Source organism: Sorex fumeus, unplaced genomic scaffold (genome assembly GCF_029834395.1).
Source record: "Sorex fumeus unplaced genomic scaffold, SorFum_2.1 ptg000045l, whole genome shotgun sequence".
Lineage (NCBI taxonomy): Eukaryota > Metazoa > Chordata > Mammalia > Eulipotyphla > Soricidae > Sorex > Sorex fumeus.
In genome coordinates, this window is record NW_026606102.1 from 6077870 (window position 1) to 6104245 (window position 26376).

General features: G+C 43.8%; 1 protein-coding gene across 3 annotated transcripts in view; it reads right to left on the reverse strand.

Annotated features, from left to right (window-relative positions):
* Nucleotides 1–26376, reverse strand: part of NFIA (nuclear factor I A) — a 389510-nt gene that overhangs the window by 165219 nt on the left and 197915 nt on the right. For all 3 annotated transcript variants that reach the window (XM_056122287.1, XM_056122288.1, XM_056122286.1), the window contains exon 3: nucleotides 25536–25601. In XM_056122287.1, coding sequence (XP_055978262.1) covers nucleotides 25536–25601 — 66 coding nt within the window. The remainder of the gene's footprint in view (nucleotides 1–25535; nucleotides 25602–26376) is intronic.

The window sequence follows — 26376 nt, forward strand, 5'->3', positions numbered from 1 at the left end:
CAAACCTTCTCAGGATTCTACAAAATAAGGATAAATTCCAGAACCTTCAGACAGTTGAGAACTCTTTGATCTCATGAGTGTGGGACCCAACATCTAACTTTGCAATATTCGGCAGATGGAGCAGAAATAGAAACCCGAGAGATGAAAAAGGGTCTAAGTGAAGAAACTCGCCCATTTTGTTCCTTCCTTTCTGATGACTGAACACAACCAAGCTATTCACTAATAATCCAGGAAGTACAAAACTAAGACATTAACCAGCTTGTGTTCCAAACTAAAAGAGGTTAAAAACACAGCATTGTAATACAAACACAGCTTCTAAGTACAGCGTGTGTACCTACTGTTCTGCCATTTAAACTTTGAGTAGCTGTACAAACAAGTCTATCTTGAGGAAACAGACTGGGTAATTTTCCATTTGGACTGTTTGAGATTTCACCAAGAGCTTCAAACTTGCAGAAGTCTGTGTTGCCAGACATTTTCCTGCAATTTGTTATCTGTAGCGACCCCCCCCCCCCCAAAGATTTCCCTTTAACAAAACTACTTTTCCTAAAGGTTGTACTTTAAGTAAAAATCGTTTCTTCTACAGGCACAGAACAGAGAATTTAAAGAGAAAGTGGTCCCATAAGGGAACCTAAGTTAAAACCCTCTTCTCCAAAGACTATGATGAACCCAGAGCCAGTTTTCAAACACTTGGGTCTTTATAAAGTTCAGAGAATCCTTCAAAAGATGCAAAGGAAGGAAAAATACTGATCAATGGAAAGACCAAGACGCTAAGTTGCTGAGCAACAGGAAACGCAAATGGTGACCTGAGGGACCTTTAGAGCTTTGATACAGAATGGGAATCTGCAAGAGAACAAAAACTTTAGCACTTAGTTTGGAACTAGGAGGAGACTCTCTTAACTTCTATAAACTCCCTGGAACACACAGAACATAAATGTCAAGCAACAGAAATGAGTTTCTGATCATTTTAGATAAGCCTGGAAGTACAAGTTCATAAACTATAGGTCTCCATATTAGCAAAAGCACCTATCTGAAAACCCAAGCAAGCATTCTTTTGGGGGAATACTCCTAGCTGAGATCTGCTAGTTCTTGGGTTTTTTTCAGACTATACACCCCAGCCATGCTGAGATGGGACATGCAATGTCAGAGACCAAGCCCAGCTTCTTACCCATGCAAGGCAAATGCTCTTACTACTTACACCATATGCTAGGCCCCTATCATTTTAAGTTAGAGGTTGACTTTTTTTGGTTTGTTTTCTTGGGGGGTCCACACCCAGCAATGTTCAGGGATCACTCCTGGCAATGAAAAGAAACAATATCAGTGCAGTGGCTAGAAGGGTGTCCAGATGTGTGTAAGGCAAGTGCCTTAACCCTTGTACCCCTGTGCTTAATCTCCCCAGCCCAGCAATTTCCATTTGTTTAGGCACAAGCTATAGGATGAGTGCTTCTCACTGAAGATTCCTAACCATCATGAGGTCAGCCCTACTGTTCTCTCCAATTTACAGAAAAGGATATCAGAATTTGTTTATTTATCCAAGAACATAGCAAGTCCATGGCTAAACCAGAAAGACATGCCAGTTGTCTGAGTTAATTCAGCTCCATCTCTGACATACTGATTGCATGATGGGATGGGATGATGACTTAAATTCAGATGGCAGGACTCCACTGACACATCTGGACTCACACAAGATCATTGATGAAAACAGTTCAAGGAAAAGAGTAAGGCTTCATTGAACACTGGTGGATTTTGGAAACCGTGACTGTGAGACATCAAAATCCACTTGACCATAAGCTAACTGGGACACACAAGAGCGAAGTTCTTACAAGCATATTTCTTGTCATGAATACAGGAGCAAATTTCTAAGTAAAGATCCAAAACACTTCTGCTATTCAAGAGGAATCTGTTCCCACCCACCCATCCGTCCTCCAACCACACAAATTCCAGTTCAAGGTTGAGGGTGGATAGAAGTCTCTCTCTCTCTCAGTTCAGGGCACATGGTGGGCACCTGCTCTAGACAGGGGACTCATCATATGCACACTCACTCCCCTGGTCAACTGAGACTCTCTAATGAACTCCACAAACACATCTAGAAGAGGGAGAAATCCTACGCAGACTCAGTAGAGGACATACCAACAGACAGTGGCCCCAGCTGGGAATCATTTTCTTTCTTCATATCAACATTATATCAAAAAGGCAGTGGCCAAAAAAGACATTGTTCGAGGAGCAGATGTTCTTAAATGGGAAGGGTGGGGCCTGACGCCATGCTGGTAGACCCCGTTCCTTCCTGCCATCCCCCCTTTTTCCCTTTCACAGGCAGCCCAGACTACTTGGTGATTTTCCAAGCTCCCTTGGTAGCTCTCTCATGGATGAGGAATGCCCGTTAGCCTCCTCTACTCTCTTTATTCTTCCTTCTCTGCTGGGTGAAACTCAACTTTCCACTCCTGTCTCAGCAGGCTGAATGAAAACAGTCCCTCTTCTCTGTTCTCAGAGCACTTAGTTTCTCTTAGAGCACTTAGCTTATTTACCCTGCATTATTATACAACACTTCCTAATGCTCATCACCTGCAGATGAGCGTATGCATCCACATCTCTATATAATCCCTGGATCCTAAGCAGCACCCTGAACACAGCAGAGACTCAATAAACATTTCATGTATGGTTAAAACAGGAAACTCATACTCCTATGGCAACGTTTATATCAAAGAAAGGACGATTCCCAAAGGAACCTGTGAGTATTTTTGCTCACTCTTCTTTTTGAAAGGGTTTTTCAGACAGCCTATCGCCATTCCCAAGAAGGTAATGGGGCTATTTCTCTGTTTAGGAACCCGTGGTTTAAGTAATGTAAGCTATGGATCAGTGGTTTGCAATGATGGGGCTGATCGAAAGACAATCACACTCAGCACTGCTAAGGTTAATGGCATTGCCTCTTATAGAGGAAATATAAAAGTGGAAGATAGGGAAGAAACCAATAAAAACATTTACACACACCTTTAATGGTATGCAGAGTAGAACCCACTTAAATGAATACCAAGTAATGAAAACATCTTGAAAAGAGAGTGATTTTGAGAGAAACCTTTTATCTACAGGTCCTATATTTATAGAGCAAACCTTTTAAATGAATATAGGGTAAAAAAAAAAGAATTAAACTAGTAATTGTTGTGATTCATTGTGGTTCATACCACTTTCATCAGGCAGGTGAAATGAATGAGCCATTTAACAAAGGAAGCTCTTCTCTGCCACTGGATGTCGTAGATATCAGGTTACCAGCCTCACTGGCAGTTACCACAGAGCAAACAGGGTCTCCAGACAATTGAATATTGGCCCTGTCACCTTGCCGTGAGCACAGTCAAAGATGCTGAGAAGAGGAACTGAGAGAATGTGGTTCAACCAAAAAAAAAAAAAATGCAGGGAAAGGCAAACAGGCAAACCTAGCTGAACCCCCCGGTATATATGGAACTGTTTTGGTATTTTTGTTTTTGTTTTTGTTTTTTGAGCTTTGTTGTCTCGAAGACATGAGGTTTGGGTGGGCAGGGATTATAAGTGAGTGAAAATAGAGGTTCAAAAACAGCAACAAGAGTTGCAATGGCTCAGAAGCGCTGTAAATGCCTGTCCAACCTTTCAGATCTCTTGTAAGTGAAAGTGATTTTTTATTTTAAAAGATCACAAAACAGATCTAAGAATGAGTGGAAGCCACTGTCTTCCTATTGCCCTGACCAAAGAGAGAAAAGTGTGGATTTCCCTAAAATAAGTAACACTATGGCTTGAGCCTATTTTGTTTCTAAGGAGATTATTCCAGAAATACTAAAGATTCAAGAAAAAGCCAACTAAAGGTGAATTTAAATGCCACTGGTGGCCAGTCACATCCACGACAGTAAGTAGGATCTGAGGGCTAGTGGGAGTTTCAGAACAAATCAGTTCTAGTTAATGTGAAATTAAACAGTGACATCTAACATGGTCTGGAGAGCCCTTCAATGCATTTGCATTCTGGATCAACTTGAATATCATTATTAGAATTGGAGCGATGGCATGGTGGGTAAAGCATTTGCCATGCATGCGGGCGACATAGCCGACCCGGGTCTGATTCCTCCACCCCTCTCAGAGAGCCCAGGAAACTACCAAGAGTATCTCGCCCACTTGGCAAAGCTGGCATGCTCCTTGTGACCTATTCAATATGCCCAAAACAGTATCAAGTCTCACAATTTGTTGTCGAGCAAATCCATGAACAACGGGAGGACAGTGCTAATTTAATAACCCAAACTTTAATAACCAAACATTAAAAGGTGCCTGACATGATGGCAGGCTGGGGAGGGGGTAGGACAGGGAAGCTGGGGACACTTGTGGAGGGAAGTTGACACTAGTGGTGGGATCAGTGATGGAGCACTGTATGTCTAAAGCCCCACAATGAATGACTTTGTAAATTATAGTGCTTTAGTAAAATAAAATTTGGGGGGAAAATAATTTTTTTGAGGGGGGAGTCTCAGACATTTGTGCGGACCATGTGAACTCATTGGGGGATGCTCACAATCAGAATTTTACAATTTCAGTCTATATAGTTCAGAATAGAGGGCACATGTGGTTTCACACAAAACAAAGCAAGAACATCTTTTGGTGGCCTTGGAACCTTGCAGATGTGGGCAAGCACATCTGTGCCGAGCAGTAAAATGTGCTGCCTGGAAGAAACATATATTTGTCCCTGTGCAACAGCTTTTTAACTACAGTCACCTGAAAATAAGATACTTCTGGGGGGAACCCCTTCTACCCCAAATAAAAAACCCAAGCAATGACAAAAGGCCCCTGGGATCACTTCTTGGGATATCTCCCCCCAAAAAAACACACACAACAAAAAATGAAAAAGAAAAAATAAAATAACGGAAAGGAAACGTATGGGTGTACTCATAGGGTCCGGAGATGGAAATGAGGGCATCCCTCTCAATCTAAAGTCATTGCACTAGTTCATGTTCTGTACAAAATGGTGGTGTGGCAGCCAGGGAAAGGCATTCAGATACACTGCCTCCTTCCATCCTCACCCCTGCATCCTTGGAGCAAAAAAGAATGAGTCCTTCATCTCATATCAGTGATGCAGGAGCTGAGGCCAAGAAGCAAAGTTCTTTTCCCCTGACAGTTTAAGTGAGAGGATAATGACAGTAGAGTGAGATAAGTGAAATGCACCTACACAGTCAGGCAAAAGGGATAGACGCCCTGTCGACCCAGTGTTTTTCCCATCCCACATCCCGGGCAGTCCTCAAAACTCACTTTGGAGCACGACACCCTTTCCCATTCAAAACCCAGTTTCTTCCCAGACAAACAAAGCCACCTAACCCATTCCTTCTTCAGATGTTACTCTTGATCTATGCTTGACATGACCCTGACAAAGTGGAAGGAGGCAGAGACCATTTTCCCTTCAAGTTTAGTCTTCAGAGACACTACGCGCCATACCTTCTCTTCATACACACACACACACACACACACACACACACACACACACTCTGCTAACACAGAACCTGTCTCAATGTTGTGCATTTTCTCCTTCACACAGTTCAACTGTCACTGTGCAGAGACCCTTTGGCAGTATCGGCTTTGCCACGCGACAGGTGCTTATCTCACACCTGGCTTCCAGAGTCAGCTGCGCTGGCTTCCATCAAAGTGTTGCACTTCACAGAGCTGACCAGTAGGGGCAAAATAGCCTGATGGTGGAGGTGACGAGATGATTAGAACTAGAACCTGTTATCCTGCCAGTTCCATCCATGCCTGCGGGTCACCTCCCCTTCCTGATGAGACGTGCATATTTCATGCCTCCATGAAACTGTCTCACTGCATCTGCTATACCTACCCCAATGCAGTAAGCAAGAAGTCACCTTGACTTCAAGGAGTTTACAGTCTACTTCTTAAGAATGATGGTCCCGGCAGACACAATTCAGAGCATCACATAATGGATTTAATGCAGTCTCAACACATGACACTTCAATGATGCATATATGAAATATAATGTCACAATGTGTGTAGATAAATGCATGTATGTTGCATCACAGTGCAGTATTACTTTTTGTTTGTTTGTTTGTTTGTTGGAGGGGGCACGCCCAGCAGGGCTTACTCCTGGTTCCGCATTCAAGGATCTCTCCTGGGGGTGCTCAGGGGCTATACATGGTGCAGAGACCAAACCGAAGTTGACTGCGCACAAGGCAAGAATTCTACCATCATACCACCCCTCAGCCTCCTATAATATTACTTTGAAAACCACAGTGAAAACTAGGGGACTAAATTTGGGATACAGTGGTAAAGTAAGGTCCTGGGTTCAATCCCCGGCACCATAAACAAATAAACAACCACTATGATCTGATTCAAAAGTCCCAACAAATGACCTTACAACTTACCTGCAAAGTGAAAAATGATTTCAAAAGCTTTTTGGTTATCTTTGGGATTGGAGAGGGGGTGGTCCAGAGTACCAGGTCTAAGAAAATCAGAGTGACCCTGGAGCAAAGGACTCTGCGCCATGGAGCACAGTGTTCTGCTGTTAATCTTCATGGTACGTGAGGCAGATCAACTTACTCCTCTGCGTGCCCTCAGTGTATAACCAAGGCATGAAGCAGTGCTTGGCAGACAGCACAGATGTGCTAAAGAAATGCCGGTTGCAGGAGTGCATGTAATCTGGGAAGATTAATGGGAATATTTCTGTAGTTCACTGCACACATCAAGAAACTGGAGCTGAGAATGGTCAAGTAACAAAAATTCATGTAATGTGCTTACACCCCCGATGAAATTGCACTAATAAATAGTATCAAAGTGGCCCGAGTGGTCAGCAGGAAAATGTGGATCTGGGTTCGCCTGTAGCAGTCTATAATGCAATAGTTGTCGCCTCTCTCTGGCTAGAGTTTTAAGATAATTTACTCGCAGCAATGGACTTCTGATAGGCCAATAGCTTGCTTAAGCAAATTTCCCAGTGCCACGCTGAGCCCTCTCCTCAATATTTACAGAATCAAACACAATTTTGGTTTTGGCTCTGAAGTGATCCGACTTTGACAGCTTGGAAATGTCAGTCTCCAGAGCAAGGACTTTTCACACGCACAGAATTCTGGCTCTGACTCTCCTGTGAATGCAAATGCAAATATCCTTGACCAGAAAACCTTGAGCAGCATGTTCGGAGAATGTTAGTGAGATTACATGAAGTTCTTTTTAACTGTATTAGATTCCATCCAACATTGAGTAAATTGAATCAGAGTAAAGTGGGGGAGGTCTGGGTTCGAAAGGTGGATGCCAAGGCAGTCATATTTTAATTCTGCCTCCATCTCTCATTTAGGGATGCTTTCTAGCTGTCAGCCAGTCAGTCAAAGAGTTTCAGGGGACTGGGGGTGAGGGTGGGGGTGGCCATCTAGGAATTAAACATGATGTGAATGGTGTATTAGAAGCCATTCAGAGACACACCCTTGCCAAAGCCATCCAGAGCTTCCTATGGTGTGTGGAATATTTTTCTCTTGCCTAACAGGGACCTGATTCTGCTTCTCTGTCATACTCAGAGAAACAGCAAATGCCATTAATTATTTCAAAGGTATAAGAATTCTCAATGAGGTTAAGATTTTGATAGAACATTTCTGGTGCATAAAGGATAATGCCAAGAACATATATGTATAAAACTCAAGGAAGAAAAAATGAGTGAAATTTCTCTGCATTCAGAACTAACCAGACAAAGGGCAGGCCAGGGGAGAGGAAAGAGAGAGTCTAACTAGAGCAGCAGCATATCTGATCTTTGAGACGCAGCCATAAGAAATCAGCACCTAAAGGTTCATACGGTTCTGAGACAGAACTTCAGGTTTGTTCCACAATTCCATGACCCTACAACTTAACACCAAAGTCGCTTACAGCATTTCTATGTAAAGAGGGCTTATGTCGTACAAAAAGGCAGGAACAGGGCTGAACCAAATATTCGAAACATGGGACATGGAAGACCAGCAGATACAAGAACCAAGAGTCAGAAAGGGATACAGCCTTCAAGCTCTTGTAGATGTGGAAATTCAAGGTGGCCTTAGATTTCCTTGGAGAATGCAAGGCAGGGTGGAAGCTAATCCTAAACAGGGATGAAGCCCTAGGTAATATTGATTAATGGACATTCACTTCAAATTCCCACCAAAGATCTCATAAAGCTCTTCAGGAAATACTGCTCCTGGTGCCTCTCATGTAGTATTTTTTTTAATCACTCAAACCTGCCCAAATATGCTCCGAATGTTTTCTGAATGCTCCCACGAGATCACCGTCAGATTTGGTGAGAAATATCTATTGAAATATCAATCTCCCTCAGTAGAATCTAGAATTCAATAAGCACTGCATTTGCATCTCACTTATCTCTATATCCCTATTGAGTTACACAAAGATTAGCACACATATTAATAAATATGTTGGATTAAGAATGAATGAATTGGAAGGAGGAGAAATTACCTGTAATTATATATTACTATTTCTTAACAAGACTTTCAACTTGTCAAACGATGGTCACCAAGAGCTGGGGTGAGGGAGGAGATGGTGAAACCTGGTGTTTAGGGGTGATTACCTGCATCTGGTAGTAATAATAAATTGTAGATGCCTAACATAGTTCTTTGATTAGGGAACACATAGCTGTCTCACAAACATTAAACTCGCTAAGAGACTATATTCGTGTGTGTGTGTGTGTGAAAGAGAGAGAGAGAGAGAGAGAGAGAGAGAGAGAGAGAGAGAGAGAGAGAGAGAGAGAGAGAGACGCCAGGAATAAAACCCAGGGCGACACACACAAGGAAAGTGATCAACAGCTGAGCCACATCCTCAGCCCCAAGAGACTGGATCTTAATTGTTTCCAACATTAAAGAAACAGATAATTGTGCCACCAGAGGTGTGAACTACATTACAATCCCACTGTAACAGGAATGTATCAAATCAAGAGGCTGTACCCCTTAAACTTACACAATTATACAACTCAATTAAAAAATCTTTAAGCTCATGAGAACAAGATCCAAATACTGAGCGCCAGCCAACTGTGCTTGAAATACAACAAATAAATGAGTTTCTGAATATTCAGGGTATGAATATTCAGTTCTACAATAGTTTTCTCAAAATGTGCATTGTGGGGGCCAGGGAGATCACTCGATGGATGAGAGCATATGCTTTGCATAAGATCCCCAGGTTTGATCTCTGGGATTATATTGTCCCCTGAGCACTGACTGAGTCAGGAGTAAGCCCTGAACATTACCCAGTGTGCCCCCTTCCCCAAAAGCACCTTATGGTTTCCCCCCAAAAAGCACTGGGAATTCTATTTTATTCAGGAATTATTAATAAAGCCTTCACAATCTTTAAGATGTGTGGATGACATCCTAAAGAAATTTGGAAATCTGCCACCACTAACTTGCTGGTGTCATCTACAGCACACAGTGAAACATTACTACTCTCATTTGCTGGTGATTGGATAAAAGAATTGACAAATGATCTAACTTTAACCAACTAACTACCTCCTCAACTATAACCAGATCCTCAGCACTGGGGAAGAGAGGAGATACAGACAGAAAATATTCAGAAATCTGCCAGTATGGATGGTTTGTGGCTACTGACACTTTGGGGTGTAAAATACTCCACTACATTTTCAAATTTTTGTCTTCTTTTGTTTTGGGCCACACTCAGTTGTGTTCAGGGCTTACTCCTTCCTCTGTACTCAGGGATAACTCTAATCAGTGCTCAGGGAACCATATGCATACCGGGGATCAACCAGGTCTACCTACATACAAGACAAGTGCCTGATTCACTGTACTATCTCTTCAACCCTTCCAACACCTCTCAGGCACTTCACTCTCTATGACCAGTATCTGTTTAGTCTCAGAGCTCACCCCAGAAGAATTCCTCTGATACTCCTTCCTATTCAGGGACCAACCTTCCTAAATCTCATTTCCCTCACCCTCCATCACTCAGAATTACCATGTGAAATTAAAATAACATAGCCAAATGATTGAAAGTGTCCAATACATAGTATTTTTCAACTGATACCATTTGCCTGGGCTGGAGGGATAGCACAGGGGGTAGGGCAATTGCCTTGCACATGGCCGACCCAGGTTTGATTCCTCTATTCCTCTTGGAGATCCCGGCAAGCTGCCAAGAGTATCCCACCCACATGGCAGAGCCTGACAAGCTACACGTGGCGTATTTGAAATGCCAAAAACAGTAACAAGAAGTCTCACAATGAAGACATTACTGGTGCCTGCTCAAGCAAATCAATGAACAACGGGACGACAGTGCTACAGTGCTACCATTTGCCCATCTCTTCTACTTCTGTACAGGAAGAATCCACAGAGGAGGGAGGCCCAAGCTCAGAGCTCATAAACAAATCTACCCAGTGAGATATAACCAAATGTACTGCTCAAACTTTGAAGATCTTGTACATCAGGTATTGGGAAATAGTTTAGGAGTCAGGAGCACTTGTACTGAATGTGAAAGAATCCCTGACACCACATGACCCCTTAGCCCAGAAACTCTGGAGTAGCCTTGATGGCCCTGGAACCTCTGGGCCCAAAGAGCACTAGAGTGCCAGTCCTGAGCATAGAACTACCTGGCCCAGTTGATCAAGTACCACTGGGAATGAACCCTAGTTCCCCTGAGCATCACTTGGAAGCTAGGTCTCTGCAAAACAAACAAAAAAACAAACTTGTATTTCTACAATCTGTTTATCTGGTTGGCGTTCATAAAAATGAACCATCCATGTACCTCTCACTGGGCTCTTTCCCCCAAGACCCTCCCTATTTAGACTGTCTGTCAGACAGACTCCACTATCCATGCCATCCAACACTGTACTGGAGGAAGGCAACTGGGTGACACAGAGTCCCTGGGTACAACCAGGCTTTACTGCAACTTTCTTCTCTCATCCCTGTCCCTGACCAAGAGAAAACGCAAGGTGGTTACGAACTCCTGGTGTTGAACACAGGCATCTTTCTCTTTCACCATCAAGGGCATCCTGCAATATTTCCCCCCTCCTGGAATGAACATCTCCAAGAACTTAATTTACTGTCTTGATTGAAAAATGGATAACTCATCTCTCCCCCATTTTCTATTGTGAGGATCCAAACAATAATTGCCTGAGTCTCCGTAGGTATATGAGAACCAGTGAGTTTACAAAGTCAAAGCAAAATTCTCCAGCTTCTATGGGGAATGGCAGGGGGATGTATCATTCTTTGAATATTTTTTTTTTTCTGTTTTCGCCTTCAACGCCATCTCCTGGTAACCTTTGTGTGTGTGTGTGTGTGTGTGTTTGTGTGTGTGTGTGTGTTGACGTTTGCCGATATTTACAAAGAGGCATCGCATGATACTGTTCTACCACTGCACTTGAATATGAGGGACAAACATTCTGGGCACCTGCACTTTTGAGAACTGGCTGATGCTCTAATAACAGGCCCCCGTCGCTTCTTTGTCCCCCTCATTGCAGTTAAGGATCTTACTCAGAGGCTGAAGCTGTAAGAAAAGCATTAAATTGAAAGGCTTTTTAGTTTGGATAGCAGTGGGTAATTTTAAAAGAAGAGAGACCTCTCTGTGGAGTTAACATGATCTGCAAGTGTGGGACATGTTAGGAATCAGATATCGTGATGAACTTTGTCTCCCTCACTTGAAATGGAGAATGAACCGATTCCGCTAAATAATTCAAAAATCTGAAAAATCAAAGAGGTGAAGGTGCAAATTTCTATGGTGCTGCACAGAAAACTGCTGGAAATAAGCATTTTATGTTTCAATTAAACCAGAGTCCTGCATCTTTTGCAATTGAAATACTTTCCAATTTATCGGCGGTCATCATTGTTTTATGACATCCAACAAACATAATGGCACCTGGTATAAATACCTTACAAAAAATTCCATTTTATTCTCTTTACCTCCGGAGGGGGGGGGTAGGAGAAATTACAAATGTAGCTGACTACTGAAAGAAAAACATTCATTAAGAAATCATATACTCAGGGCTGGAGCAATAGTACAGCAGGTAGGGTGTTTGCCTTGCACGTGTCAGACTCGGGTTCAATCCCCAGCATCCCACATGGTCCCCTGAGCACTGCCAGGCGTATCTCCTGAGTGCAGAGCCAGGAGGAAGCCCTGAGAATCACGAGGTGTCATGCAAAAAAGAAAAAGAAAAAAAAAAGAAACCATATACTCAATATCCTTCAAAGTAAAGTCAAGAGTAAGAATATTTATAAGAAAGCGATTAATCTTGCTCTACAAATATTGATTTGCCCCCCAAAACTTTTAGTGAGAAAAAGACTGTTCCAGATTGGCCTATAGCACGGGGTCATGTCTGTGAGGGAAAAGAGGTGCAATGGAAGTCAGGCTGGCCAGACTTTCCTATATCAACCCTGGACCATTACAAATCGCAGGCACTCTTCTGTAATCATACATACATCCACCCCTACAGATCATCTACACTGAAACACTCTCTAGGTTCTGGGGTCTCAGTGAAGTTCAGCAGCTGCCTGAGCAATCCAAGCATCTACCTGGGAGGAAGAAACAAGGAATAAAAGAAGAAAGGACATCCTAGATGAGAGGAAAACAGGCGGAAGGGCACAGAACTGGCATTGTTTAAGCTCAACTTAAAATAGAAAAAAATCATTCCTTCTGGGACTGCCCCCCTCAAGAGGGCAGGGGAAGGAGATGGGGGAGCAGAAGGGGGCTATTGGTAAAATACCCGTCTTGTAGGCTTGACACCATGACTTTGATCTCTGATACCACCCCACATGCCAAATGTAATCACAGCACATCTTTGAGACCTCCTTCCCAGGTCCCACAATACAGTGCAACCTCCAGCATACCACAACAACTAAAGCACAGCAAGCAAGGGCCCATGTGACAGTCTAGTGGGCAGGGCTCTTCTGGCCTTGCCAGAAGTCGACTGGATTTGATCCCTAGCACCACTGAGGCCTGCCAGGAGTGAGCCCTGAGTACTGCCAGGTATGGCTGCCAAATTAAAAAGCACAGCAACCAAGTGTGTGCAGGTCCAGCAAGAGTGTGGACCCCACCCTGCAGGAAGCATGCAGGCACCACAACCAGTACACAAGCCCTGGACAGCACCCCAACGAGGAGTGTGAGCCCAGGCAAGTGTGCGAACACCACACCCTTGTGCATGGCAGCAACCGCCACAGCCAAAGGACAGAGAAGCGGGAAATCCAGGAATAAGCACAAGTCCAAGATCTTAAGTCATTTATTTGCCTGAACTTCTGGCAGATTTGTTCACCCAGAGTTAAAGCTGTGTTCTTCCCATCACCTGCTGCAGTAGTTAAGCAATTAAAAATCCAAGAGCGGCCATCAAGGTAACTCAGGGACCGGGAGCTCTGGCATGTCAGAGACCCCTAGTTCCATCTCTAGCACTTTGTGTCCACCCCTAACAGTGCCATAATGGCCTGGGAATCCCTCAGCCTTGCTGGGCCTGAACAGTGAATCATCTGGTCCAGTTAGACAACGATTGCTGGGTCGGCCTCCAAGACCATCAGAGAACTGCGTGGAAATCCCACATAGACCCTCCAAGAAAAATAAGGGGGGAAAACAGTGGCATTTGAGTAAATCTTAAGGCTCTTCTGCCTTATTTGCTGTGGGTAAGTGGTCTGATTCTCTGAGTCTCGCCTTCCTCATCAGTGACCCGGACACTCTGATGAGCGATGGGGACCCACACAGCTCTGCATTAGGGTGGAATGTGAGCAGGCAGGCAGAAGTTCTGAGCGCAGTGCCCTGCTGAGGGGGTCTCTAAAAATGGACCACACAGATCACCCAGTGCTCAGGGCATCCTGGTGGGTCCAATGCCGGACTTCTGCCAGTCTCTGAGCCACAGATTCAGGAGGAGGACAGTAAGGCTCACCTATTCCTGGAGGACAAAGAACTCTGATGCCATGGGCTGGCTCCAGAACTATCTGTGAACCTGTACACCCCTTCCATAGTTGACTGCTATCTGTGACACTTCTCCTTCTGCAACCGCAGATCAGTACTGGAATCTGAAGTGACCTCCATGATAAATTCAAAGCTTTCATCCCAATATTCACTATTTATCTGATTCCATCAGGGAACCATTGATTTTCAGAGTCCCCAAAGCCATGCATTCACATACAGTAAGTTCATAATGAATGTAAAGAATCTTTGCATATTAAGGGGGCTGGAGCGATAGCACAGTGGGTAGGGCATTTGCCTTCCATGTGGCCAACCCGGGTTCAATTACCAGCATCCCATATGGTCCCCTAGCACTGCCAGGAGTAATTCCTGAGTGCAAAGCCAGGGGTAACCCCTGAGCATCACTGGGTATGATCCAAAAAGAAAAGAAAAAAAACAAGAACCTTTGCCTAATGAATGAAGAACCTTCAATCAGGAGGAGGGTCTATGCCCCACTCTGCACCCCCAGGAAGCTCCAAGGGGCCCGTGCATGAAAATCACATATATGGGGAACCACGGCATGAGACAATGGGGACACCTGGTAGCATAAGGAGGCCATTGGAAGAAAATTGGAGAAGGGGGGCCATGGAGAAGAAGGGGGGCCATGACCAGAAAAAAGGTGGAGAGACACGGATATGCACTATTATCCTGATCAGCAGCACCTAAGAAATGGTTTTTGTCCTTATCTGGCAGAGATAAGAGTAACCTTCCTTTGCAAAACTGCTTTCCTTGAATCTCTGAACACCATTCTTTCTCAAAGTGCAAAGTTGGAAGCACAGATCCTCTTTATCAAAAATGTTCTGACCCATTCTGTCATCTGAGGCTAGAGAGTTCACGGTGACCCAAGGAAACTGAAAGGTGCTTTCCCCTTGGTGCGCTGCCTGTCTCCTCCTTCCAAGTCTCCCTGAAATGTTGTTCTTCCACTCTACCTTTGCATGTTCCCCAGCACTTTTTTATTTGACTGATTTCCTCCTTGGAGGAAAGATCTGTCACGAGGCAAACCAGCTGCCAATAAATGGATCTTGTGACGACGATGAGGTCTGTCCTTCCTGAGCACTGACTCTGAACACACAGTGATTCGCATAGGTTGAGTGGCTCTCAACTACAGCATTGTACCTCTCCACGGAGACGTACAATGGCTCATTGTTCCAAGCTAACTCCTGGGCTAGGTACCAGAGATGCAGGGGAATGGAATTCAAGCAGTCAAGTCATTAGAATACTCTGGGACTCTTCCCAGGTTTCAATTTCGGTGGCTAAAATTCCAGTGGTCTGATCCTTTGTGATCAGTGAAATCATCCCGGATTAATCAAAGCTTTCCCTACTCACCCTGCCTTCTGCCCCTGGAACCTTTCAGGAGCATGTGGAGAACCAGGACTGGTTGCCAGATAAAATAGAAGGCTGGGTTTAGATCAACTAAACTTATATATATATATATATATATATATATATATATATATATATATGAATATCCCAAGTCACACTAAACAATTACTCACTGTTTTCATTAAATTCAATTTTCACTTGTCTTGTATTTTTGTTTGCTAGCTGTGGCAATGCTCTGTTTTGCAGCAAATGTGTTGGAGATCTGGAAGCTTACTATTCAAATGACATCCTGAGATAAGGACTGAACTGAAACCCACAGGTTTGCACCAACAATAAATGAAAAGGGAAGAATGGGGCTGAAGCCACAATACAGTCAGCAGGGCATTTGCCTTGCATGTGTTCAACCTGAGTTCCATCCCTGAAAACACATATGGTCCCCCGAGCCCTGCCAAGAGTGATCCCTGAACAGAGTCAGCAGTAAGCCCTGAGCATCACTAAGTGTGGACCCAAAACAAAGGAGGGGAAAGGGAGGAATCAGAGTCTTATATGAGCATGGAAAGCCAGGTAAGAATTAAGCACTAAGGAAGACCTTTGGGGATTTTAAGAGATGCTGCCATTGCATACTGCAGAGTCTCATTCTTTGAACAACACTTGGAATCAGGCTTCTTAGCTTTGCTCTCCAGTATGAAGTATCTGACACACAGAACAGGCTCAGCACCAAAGTGACTATGTCAGCTGGAGTGGGCTTGGCTGTGCAGTTCTCTAGGGAGCATATCAAGCTCATCAAGGTATCTACCAGGATTTGCCAAAGCTTTCCCTTGGCCTTTAGAATCCAACATTATTTGACTTCCTGCTACCCTCAGCTCAGGTCATCCCCAAAATCTCCCGCAACATGCTTTAGGATCTAACCAGATCTGGTTCCTTTGCCCTAGAACAAAACATCTCTAACATGGGCTGGAGCGATAATGCAAAGGCACTTGACTTGCAAGTGGCTAACCCTGGTTCAATCCATGGCATTGCATTTGGCTCCCAGTGCATCATCAGGAGTGATTCCTGAGAGTGGAGTCAGGAGTGAGTCATGAGCACCACTAGGTGAGGTCCAATCACTCCTCCAACCCCCAGTTTGATCTCTAATATCTACTATTCAGAAATATATATAATATCTTCATCTTTCTTCAGGCTTTACCTCAAATATTCACTGATCATAAAAGTCTTCCCTGAATGCCTTTTATAAAGTAACACATATGTCCTCCACTGTATACACCCTAACCTTAATTTTTTTCTTCTTAATGTTCAATACCATACAACCCTGTATTAGTTCATTGCCTGTCTCTTCCTACCAAAAAATAAATACCATAAGAACAGGTATTTTGGTTTTTTTTCAGTGCCTGGTCCTCAGAATGAACTTGGGAATCATTTGTCAAATGACTGAAGCCTTCCCCCTGATCAGATTCTCAGTTTCTCAAGAACAGCATGTCTGACCCATCTTCAGAGTCACTCAATGCACCCAGGACACGGTCTACCCAGAAGATTCTTCATATCTGCTGAATTACTTATGAGGAGATTAGGGTACCCATCTTTAAGTGACTTGGACAACTGATTTTCCCTTACCAGATGCTCAGTGGCAGGCTTTTTAGTAGTGACTTCTTTTGCTAATCCGACCTACTGGTATGCTTTGAGTTGACTGCTTCTTGTGCATAGCTTGACTTTACACAAGCTATGCCCCGAGAAACTCGGGTTGAAAAAGACCCACAGAGATCTAAGCAAACACAGACTCTCCTTCATGGGGAGATGGCCAGAAGAAGCCCAGTTCCCACTTTGCTGGGCCTCGCCATAACATCCTTTACACTTCTTCCTTTGGATATCCGCCACATAACGCCTATGGATAATTGCCTATGGCAAATGAGCGACCCTCCTTCCTTTTTCGGTTAAAATCACGAGTAGAGAAATTCACAATAGGGAACTTCGTTCGCTGCAGAGAAGCTCGCCTCACCCCCCACCACCATCTGAGACATTCCAGCTGATCTCCCTAATGACAAGCTAATGCCAAGGAAACCGAGTTGCCTGGAGCTGAGTGAAACCTGAAGAGGACAAAAAGAATGAGGAAATGGTAAGGGAGAAAAGGTGCCAAAAATCCTTGTGACCGCATGAATTTTTTCTAGCAGACGACTCATCAATCTGGATTACTGCCTCCAAATCCCCAAATAAATTATTTATATTACATTCAGTTTACTAATAGTATCCACAAATGGATCATTCCTTCCCCCAAACAATAGACAGGTTTTTCAAATAACAAATTCACATTCAAGTGCCAGGCCAGACCCTATTATTTGTGGGCAGGACAGCTCAGTCTCTGCGCTCAGCCCAAACGAGCCTCTGCTGCTGTGCTGATTTCTTGTGGGCTATGGGGCTGTGGCTGCTGCAAGGGCCTGGAGGCTGTGTCCGCTGAGGCCACCCAGACAGCCACTGGAGGCTTCGATGACACGGGAAGCTGCCACTGCAGATGGAGTGCCAGCCCGACACCACGTGCTCCTTCTACTGGACAGAGATTTGACAACAGCCCCTCACTGGATTTCTTTCCTGAGCCCAATCCATCTGTAATACAACATCACCCTCTCTCTCTCGGCAGTTTTACAATCGAGATCTATGGGCCTATTTTGCACAATTCGCATATAAATGACAAATAGACACTTCAAGATGCTTTCTGACTTGGAATGGCACAGCCATTGGACGCTCACATCACACACACGTGAAACTGAGAACCAGAGAGAAAGTCCTTCCCCCTCCCTCCATCCCCATCTTTCCTCTGTAACTTACTTGTGTGTGAGAGGTTAGCAGAGGACCCTGGGGGTGGGAATGCGGGTGGGGGATAAGTCTGAAATAGGCCACCCAGAAAGCCCAGTTTAGAATTTGGAAACCCGAAGACCGGGGGTCTAAAACCCTCTCTATTTTGGCTACTAGCCAACCACTTAAAGCCTATTCAGCTAGTTATCCTCGGTAGGGAGACAATAAAACATCCCTAATGTGCGAGGTAAAACCACTCTTTTAAAATGACTACAAATTTTCCAATTTTCTGCTGAAAGGGCAACTTTCCCACCTCGACCAGTTCCTCCTCTCACTGAGCACCTCTTTTCCCAGGGGCCCAAAGCCAGGCATCCTGTTCGTCTGCAGGCCTCTCTAAAGACCTGTAAACTCAAGGCGTCACATCTGCCGAGAATATCTCAGGAAGTGCAAGTCCCCTGGTCTCCGTTTGAAATTACTGCGCAAAACCAATTCTAGTGCCCTCTAGCTCATAAAGAAGAGAGACTGCTCTCCCCTACACCCCCACCAGCCAGCACCACCATTCGCAGCCCCATTGCTTGGCTCAAAAGCCATCAATTCAAATTCTTCGCTCTGGACACCTGAAGGCATATAGGCCTGCAGTGCACCCCTCACCCCCACCCCACCATGCCTGGGCCCTTCTGTAGCTGAGACTATTGAGCACTCTCTGAGCACTGCTAGTTTCAGTGGTCATTCCATTGCATCTGAGCCTTCAGCGGGGTTTGAAAGAACACTGTGGTGAAGAACTGTTGCTGGGAGATTATAAAAGAAAGTCGGGCGGATTATGAAATCCTGATAAATGGTATTTACAAGTCACTGATGCTAGAACGCTCCTGCCTTCCCAGGAAAATGCACACCCCTAAGTTGCAGCACCTCTGAACTTCCCCAAATGGCATACTGGTTAAAGCATCTCCTACCTTCAGTACACATATCGTTCCTGAGTGAGTCCTCCAAACACCCTTTACTTGGTGTTCCCTTCTCTATCTGAGCTGCCTTTTCCCCCAGAATCTGCTGCTGGCTTCGAAGCCGTGGAGCAGACATGGCCACTCAATACCTTTATTGCAACCCACAACACCCTAACAGAAAGAGAGAGCAAAAGGGAATGCCCTGCCACAGAGGTGGGGTGGGGTCGGGTGGGGTGGGGGGATGTGGTGGGGGGGTGGGAGGGCTACTGGGTTCATTGGTGGTGGAGAATGGGCACTGGTGAAGGGACAGGTACTTGATCATTGTATAACTGAAACCCAAGCACGAAAGTTTGTAAGCCTACAACTGTACCTCAGGGTGTTTCACTAATAAAAAAAAAATTTAAAAAAAAGCAGCTCCTACCATGAGCAACTCATCCTGATAGTCAGAGTCCGTTCCTAGGAGTTTGGAATGAGAAATTGTAGCTCGCCTTTCTCTCGGGATTCATACTGCAATATATCTACTTTGCATTTGAGGTTGTAAAAACAAAAAATTAGAGTAGCCACCCTGCAGTTTTTGGGTGATATTATCAGAAAAATAATACATATCTAGGGCCTGGAGAGCCAGTACAGAGGATAAAGTGTTTGTCTTGCACGTGGCTGAATTGGCAACCACACTTGCCCTCTAGGAGTGATCTCTGAGCACAGAGCTAAAAGTCCTGAGCACAGCTGCATGAGGCTCAATTCCCTAAAAATGCATCTAAGGGGGACAACAATTTATCATCCTTTTAGCTCCCCCCACAACACACACAAATTACAAAGTGAATCCACACATACACCATTAAGTTGAGAAGTCAACAGCTTCGGAAGTTATTTTATAAATACTGTACAACTCAAAGTACAGAAATGAGTTCACAGATAACTAATGAAACACTGAAAGTTGTTGCTGAAAATAAGTAAATTCATTTAGCAATTTTCAGCAAAGATTTGGTTTCAAGAGCCCAGAAGAGAAGGACATGGATGAAGACGGGAGCGAGACTCAACCAATCCTCCAGAGTGGTTTGGTAACTGGCGGGGGCGAGTGGGGGTGGATGTCTGGAAATGGGGGATCAACATCAGGATGAATGGCCTCCTGCTGACTTCCAAGGCCAACCTGAGGGCAGAAGCCCCCAATATGCCCCAACATGCAGTAAGGGTTCCAGCCGATCAGGACAAGCATAGTGACACCTGCAGAAAACCATCAACACACGGACTCACAGTTCCTGGGATAAAGACAGCATATTAAAAACCACTAAGATAGAGTGGTTCTTATGAGCAGGCTGTGCAGGTGGCAAGAGTAAACAGAGAGAAAACCACGTAAACGCGGCTTCTCTTTTCCTGGCAGGGAACCCCACATTCCTTTTTTTAGCTCGGGGTGAATTCACAGTGAGTCCCAGAGGGGAGACGGTTTTTACAGTGCCCAATACTAGACTTTTTGATTCACCCACAAACTAAGTCTGGCTCTCAGGAAGCTTGTCCTTTTTGTTTTTGTTTTTGTTTTTTTTGGGTGTGGGGTGGGGACTGAAGTGCGGACACACCCAGGAGTGCTGGGGAGTGAACCCAGAGTTCCCACATGCAAGATATGCACACCAGTCCTTTGAGTCATCTCTTCAGCCTCCATGAAACAGTCCTGAATTAAGCAGGGAGGTCAAGACCCAAGCTTGCCCCTCATCATGTTGGATCTGACCGATGACCCCCAGACTATAAGCTCTACACAGGCCATGAAAATGTCTTACACAGGCACGTGTAAATGTCAGATGCTCCATTCCCCTGCCCCTCACCCCAAAATAGTTTAACAGAAGCCAAGGCATATCAGGGGCACAGACAAAGATGATCTGAAGAGTTGTTCTAAGTCAAAGCCCAACATGGTCACACGGTCATGATCACAGTCTCCCGTTGTTCATCGATTTTTTCGAGCGGGCCCAGTAACGTCTCCATCGTGAGACTTGTTGTTACTGTGTTTGGCATATTGAATACGTCACGGGTAGCTTGCCAGGCTTTGCGGGCGAGATACTCTCGGTAGCTTGCTGGGCTCTCCGAGAGGGGCGGAGGAATCGAACTCGGTCGGCCATGTTGGCTGCTTGTAAGGCAAATGCCCTACCGCTGTGCTATCGCTCCAGCCCAAAGCCCAACACATAGGCTAGAAAGCTTTCAGGTGCTCTTAAGAAGCCAGAAATAAGGTTTCAGCCACATGCAAAAAGACTAAGTGAATCTGCTAGCCAGACTGAAAGATCTGTCAGGATTGCATTCCCTTTGGTCAGTGAGCAAGCACAAGTCAGCAGGATGCGACCTCACGTCTCTGCTTTCACCCTCTTGCTGGAGTGGGTGGTTGACAGTAGTTTTTGGTCTATGATCAACCTGAGCGCAGTCTCTGGCTTTGGTGTCCAGCACTATTAGTCACCTCTGTGCCTGTGCCACATTCCTAGACAACTTTCTCCTGCACCAAAGCTGGATTTTCAGTTTCTCCAGGGACTGGATTTTCTGGGCTGGCTTTGATTCTTTGATCTTTCTTAAAAACCTCCTGGCAGACCAATAGCGAACAGACACTCAAAAAATATCTGGGGATAAGGATAGCATATGCACCTACTTATTAATTTTATGCATTAAATAATTAAGTACTGGGCACCTAAAGAGTTCAAGGCTCAGAACTATGCAATGTGAGATCGGGTTATTTTTTTTAAGCAATTTGTATGAAACCTACTCTTAATCAGCTTATAGTTTTTTTAATCATTTTTTTCCCTTTGGTTTTTGGTCCACACCTGGCGGTGCTCAGGGCTTACTCCTGAAAATCAGCTTAGCGTTTTAATAAACCCCATTCTATGTGGTTTGTGCCAAGCGTGAGAAATCAGCTAAAATTAAAGCCATCTAGGAAGAACTGTTTCTCTCCAGAATCATCTTTTCCTTGAGCATGCATTCTAAAAGCTCTAGCTATTCTGGAAATTAGTCGGTCATTCTCAACTCCTGGTAGACAAAAAGAATTTGACGATAGAGCCACACCATAAAATATATGTGGAAAGGGAAGATTATGGACAGACTTAGGAGATTGATGTCTGGCATTCTGGAACAGATACAGTAACTACAAAAGATGTAGTGTCCGTGCTAGACTCTCCCATTCCCCCACAGACTGAGTCAGTCTGGCTCTCTGGAAGCTTGTCATTTTGGGGAAGGCGGAGGTGTGGAGTACACCCAACAGTGCTGGGGTCGAGATGATTCAAATGGTAGAGAGTACATGTCTGATATGTGCATAGACCTGGGGTAGCAAGAAGGAAGGAGGGATAGAGGGATGGATGGAGGGACAAAGGGACAGAGGAAATGAGGGAAGGAGGAAGAGAGGGAGGGAAAGAGAGAGGAAAACAATTTCTCTAAAAGGCCTGGTTGATTTCTGAAACATCCTCCTTCTATTCCTCTGGTGAGTAAGTGGGCTTAATATAGAACATGACAAGCTTTAACTGGAGAGGGGCAATAGTTACCTTTCTTGAGTTCTGACTACGAACCAGCATTAAGCCATTCAACAGGCATATTCTCATTGCCCTGAGAGTATCTCTATTTTACTGTTAGGAAATTTGAGACTGGGACATTCAAAGTCACCCGGTCATTATTAAATTTAAACTCAGGTAATTTTGGCTCGAGAGGGCAAGTTTTTCTTCATGGTACCAATTCTAAGTATAAGATTTCTGGTATTTTGTCTCTTGGCTTCTGAAAATCCCTTCAAATTTTTCATCTAATAGTCTAATTGGATGATAATTTGTTTTCCTTTACAGTTGCATATTAAGGAGTGTAAGAAAAGAAAGCAAAAACGACACAGGAAAACAACCATCAGAACCAGAGGAAACAGCTGCAGGCATGGAAGGTGAAGTTACTCCGCCCCATGGTTCGAGATGAAACATCATGTTCCCATCTGTCTGTTCATTCTCCATGGTTTACTAGGAAAAATACCATTTGCTCCCTATTGTCTTTCTCCTCAAGAGCTGGGATAAATACTATCCTCCCCCCTGGCATAACCCCCTGCCCCGCCAAAGGAGGAGAAATGAGCCTGAAACTTATTCACTGCATCAGGATTCTCAAAGTCCTAGAGTTTATCAGGGTTCGCTCTTTCAAAACAAAATAGAATCAAACTCATAAAAAAACCTCTCAGGGACTCATCCTTCCATAAGCTAAGGTAACGAAAAGAAAGAACACTGTAAAAGTTACCTAAGGCATGCAAATGCCTATGCCTAAAATCATCCTCTTACTCAGTCTGAAGGATCATTTTCCCTACGATAACTTTATCTGAGACTGACAAGAGGCAGGTAGGGGAAACTGAGGAAGCTAATGTTTCTCTCCTCTGAGCTTCAGTTGGTCTTTGTAGAAGTGAAAGGAGCTTCTGCTTAGTTTTAACATCCGAAGAAATTTTGAAATGTAAGAATTTATTGCTTCCTCTCCACGATATTAATACATTCTTTGAACTCACAAGACTCTCCCCCAAAGCATATTGTTAATCCTTGTGCTAGCACCATGGAATGGGGGGTTAAAAGTGAACTTGGCTAGCATCTCCATGCCTTAGGCCGAAAAATCTAGGCTCAGTTCTGGTTGCTTTTTGGAATGGGAAATGCAAGACTTGGGTTTTACAGGCAGCTCCAGAAAAGCATGCCAGGGCTCTCCTGCTCTCAATTTATATTTGCATGTGAACAGCTTGTCGGCCATTTTATGAAGACAGATGAATCGCAGTCCTGCTAAGGGGCAGCCAGACCTAGATATGTGAACCACATACCCCTCAAGCCCACAAACTGTTAAAAATAAAAATAAAATGAGTAACTCTGGACATAACTTAAGGAGATTATATGTATATAAATTTAAGGCATCGTCTGTAAGTAGAAAATAAAGAATGAGACTAGCCTATAAATATCTCTTTTAAATGTCAATAAAAAATAAGATGTAGCTGTTTATGACACAAGAAACAAGTCTTTCATGCGTTCTCTCTCTCTCTCTTTCTCTCTCTTTCTCTCTCTCTCTCTCACTTTTTATGCCTGCTTTGAAAAGACAACTTTGAAAAGGAAAATACCAGCAAAATACCAGAATGAGACAAGGAATAGGAAGAGTCCATATGCAATGCTAGAACCCAACAACACTCTAAAGACCTTCCCCAGCTTGGGAAAAGAAACAAATCCCAAAAAACAAAGGTTAGGATAGAATGTGGTCAACTCAGTCCTCCAGGCCACACACTGACATAATTCTGCTTTCTTATTGAGGGCAGATGAGATAAAAATAGAAAAAAAATGTGTAAAACCATTACAGGAAGAGATGTTATTAAAAATAAAAATCTAAGTAGGTGGTAGGGGTTATATCAACTAGATAAATAGTGTAATGAATAACTTTTTTTAGTATAAATTATATGAAAGGTATCCTGTAAGCCCATTGTATACATTCTATAATTTGATTCCTCTAAGATATTGTTACTATACTATTTCAAAGATGAGGAATAAACTAACACTTGGGAAGGTTAAATAACCTATTAAATTCAGTATTTCAAAGATAACGTATAGCGGAGGGAAGCTTTTGAACACGGGTCCAATAGCAGAGTTGGTATTTTTTTTATTTGGGCCACACCCTGTAGGACTACTCCTAACCCTGTTCTTTGAGGTCGGGGGCGGGGGGAGGATGGCGGTGGGAGGTCACTCACGGTGGTACTCCCCGGGACCAGGGGGTGTGGGAGGGGTGTCAGGATTCAAGCTCCTGGGCTCCTACATGCAAAACATGCATGCCAGCCCTTTGAGTTCTCTCTCCAGCTATAGCTGGAGTTAATCACGATGTTAAAGTCCACTCATAGGCCCTTCAAGGTCAAGCATTCACTCTGGACCCTTCTGTTCCTTCACCAATATAGAGAGCACTCTGAACTCTATGAGATGCTTCGCTGAATGCACCTAACAAAATGCTTGGCATAGGATAGAAACGACTCATTCATTCAACTGATGGTTTTATTAAATCTTAAATTCCTACCTTATGACAATCTTTTTCAGACTTGGGTGTGAACCACATCCTTAGTATTTTACCAGAAACTACTATACTTGTATAGAAAACAGACACTCTTTATATTGAATTTCTGCAACAGAAAGTCTATGTATTTACGCAACGGAGAGACTGAATACTGCCTTGGACTCTTACTGTTTATGCTTTAGACTATTTGAAGTGGAAAATCCTTTGAAGGCAGAGGTTGCTTTCTTAAAGTAATTAGCGAAGGGTTAAGCTCCTAAGAGCACTCAAAAATACTTGTCAATCAATAATCTTAAAATCGCTGTGGTAAGGAAAAGATCAGGAGCTTTTTACCACTTTAAATGGGACTAAAATGAAATGAAAAAGTCCTGGTTCCTTACCTATGCTGTCAAAGATTCTGATAGGGTAAATCAATCCCACCTCTCCATTTCTTGGGGACTAAATCTTTCTTGAGTATTCTGACAGTTTTGGGGGTGAGGGCAGGAATTTGTGGGTTGCCCCGAGGGCAGACCCCCAAATCCTTGACTCTGGTTAGCTGTTTGGCTACTATGGACTCTCAGAGCAGCAGCCAAAGTCCCCAGCTAAACTTACCATTTTCTGGCTGGTCCTTAATGTCAGCGTCACTTGGCTGGCTGGGACTTTCAGATTGACTTGAATCTGAAAAACATAAAAATACAGCCAAAAATTTTAGGGTCTGCGAAGGCAAGTGGATGAGAGGTGCCAGACTTTCTCAAAAGGTGCAGCCTCTAAACTTGGAATAAGAACATGATAGAGATGACATAATGAAGAAAAGAACAGAGAAAAGAAGGGGAGGGGGCAGTTTAGGAACAGCGGCCGCGGCAGCAGCCACGGCCACCGTCTGTGTCATTAGAGCGGACACTCAATTTTGTTTACACCTCCAGTGGCTTTTGGCTTGCGCCAGATCGCAACTTGAAAGTCTTCAGAAGCCATTCTCTTAGAGACAGACCCTTTCCTCACAGCTCTTCTCCATTATTTATACACGAGAGCCTGATAAAGACTTCATCCTTCATTACACACATCTGAAGCTTGATTCAGAACATAATAAAGTGTCAAAACATATTTTGAAGCTGGTATATAAAAGCAACCCAAACAACAGTAACAAGTTCTGTTGATATTTAGCTCTGCATTACAGCAACAGACTATGCAGACGAGCACCACTAAATACTGGAGTCCTAATATTCTAGCACATTCACTTGAAATGACATCAGAACTTAAAAGATCATTTGAAAGGTACATATTTTCTCCACTGGGTAAGTATAATTTTTTTTTCCCTCTGTGGATGGGATACCCTAAAGAGCTTTTTTACAAGAACAAGTTCTTATAACTGGATCACACTTATTTACCTAAAAAATATACAGTAATGTTAAAACTAAAAAAGAAATGTCCATTTTCTTAATTTCTAAAATAAATA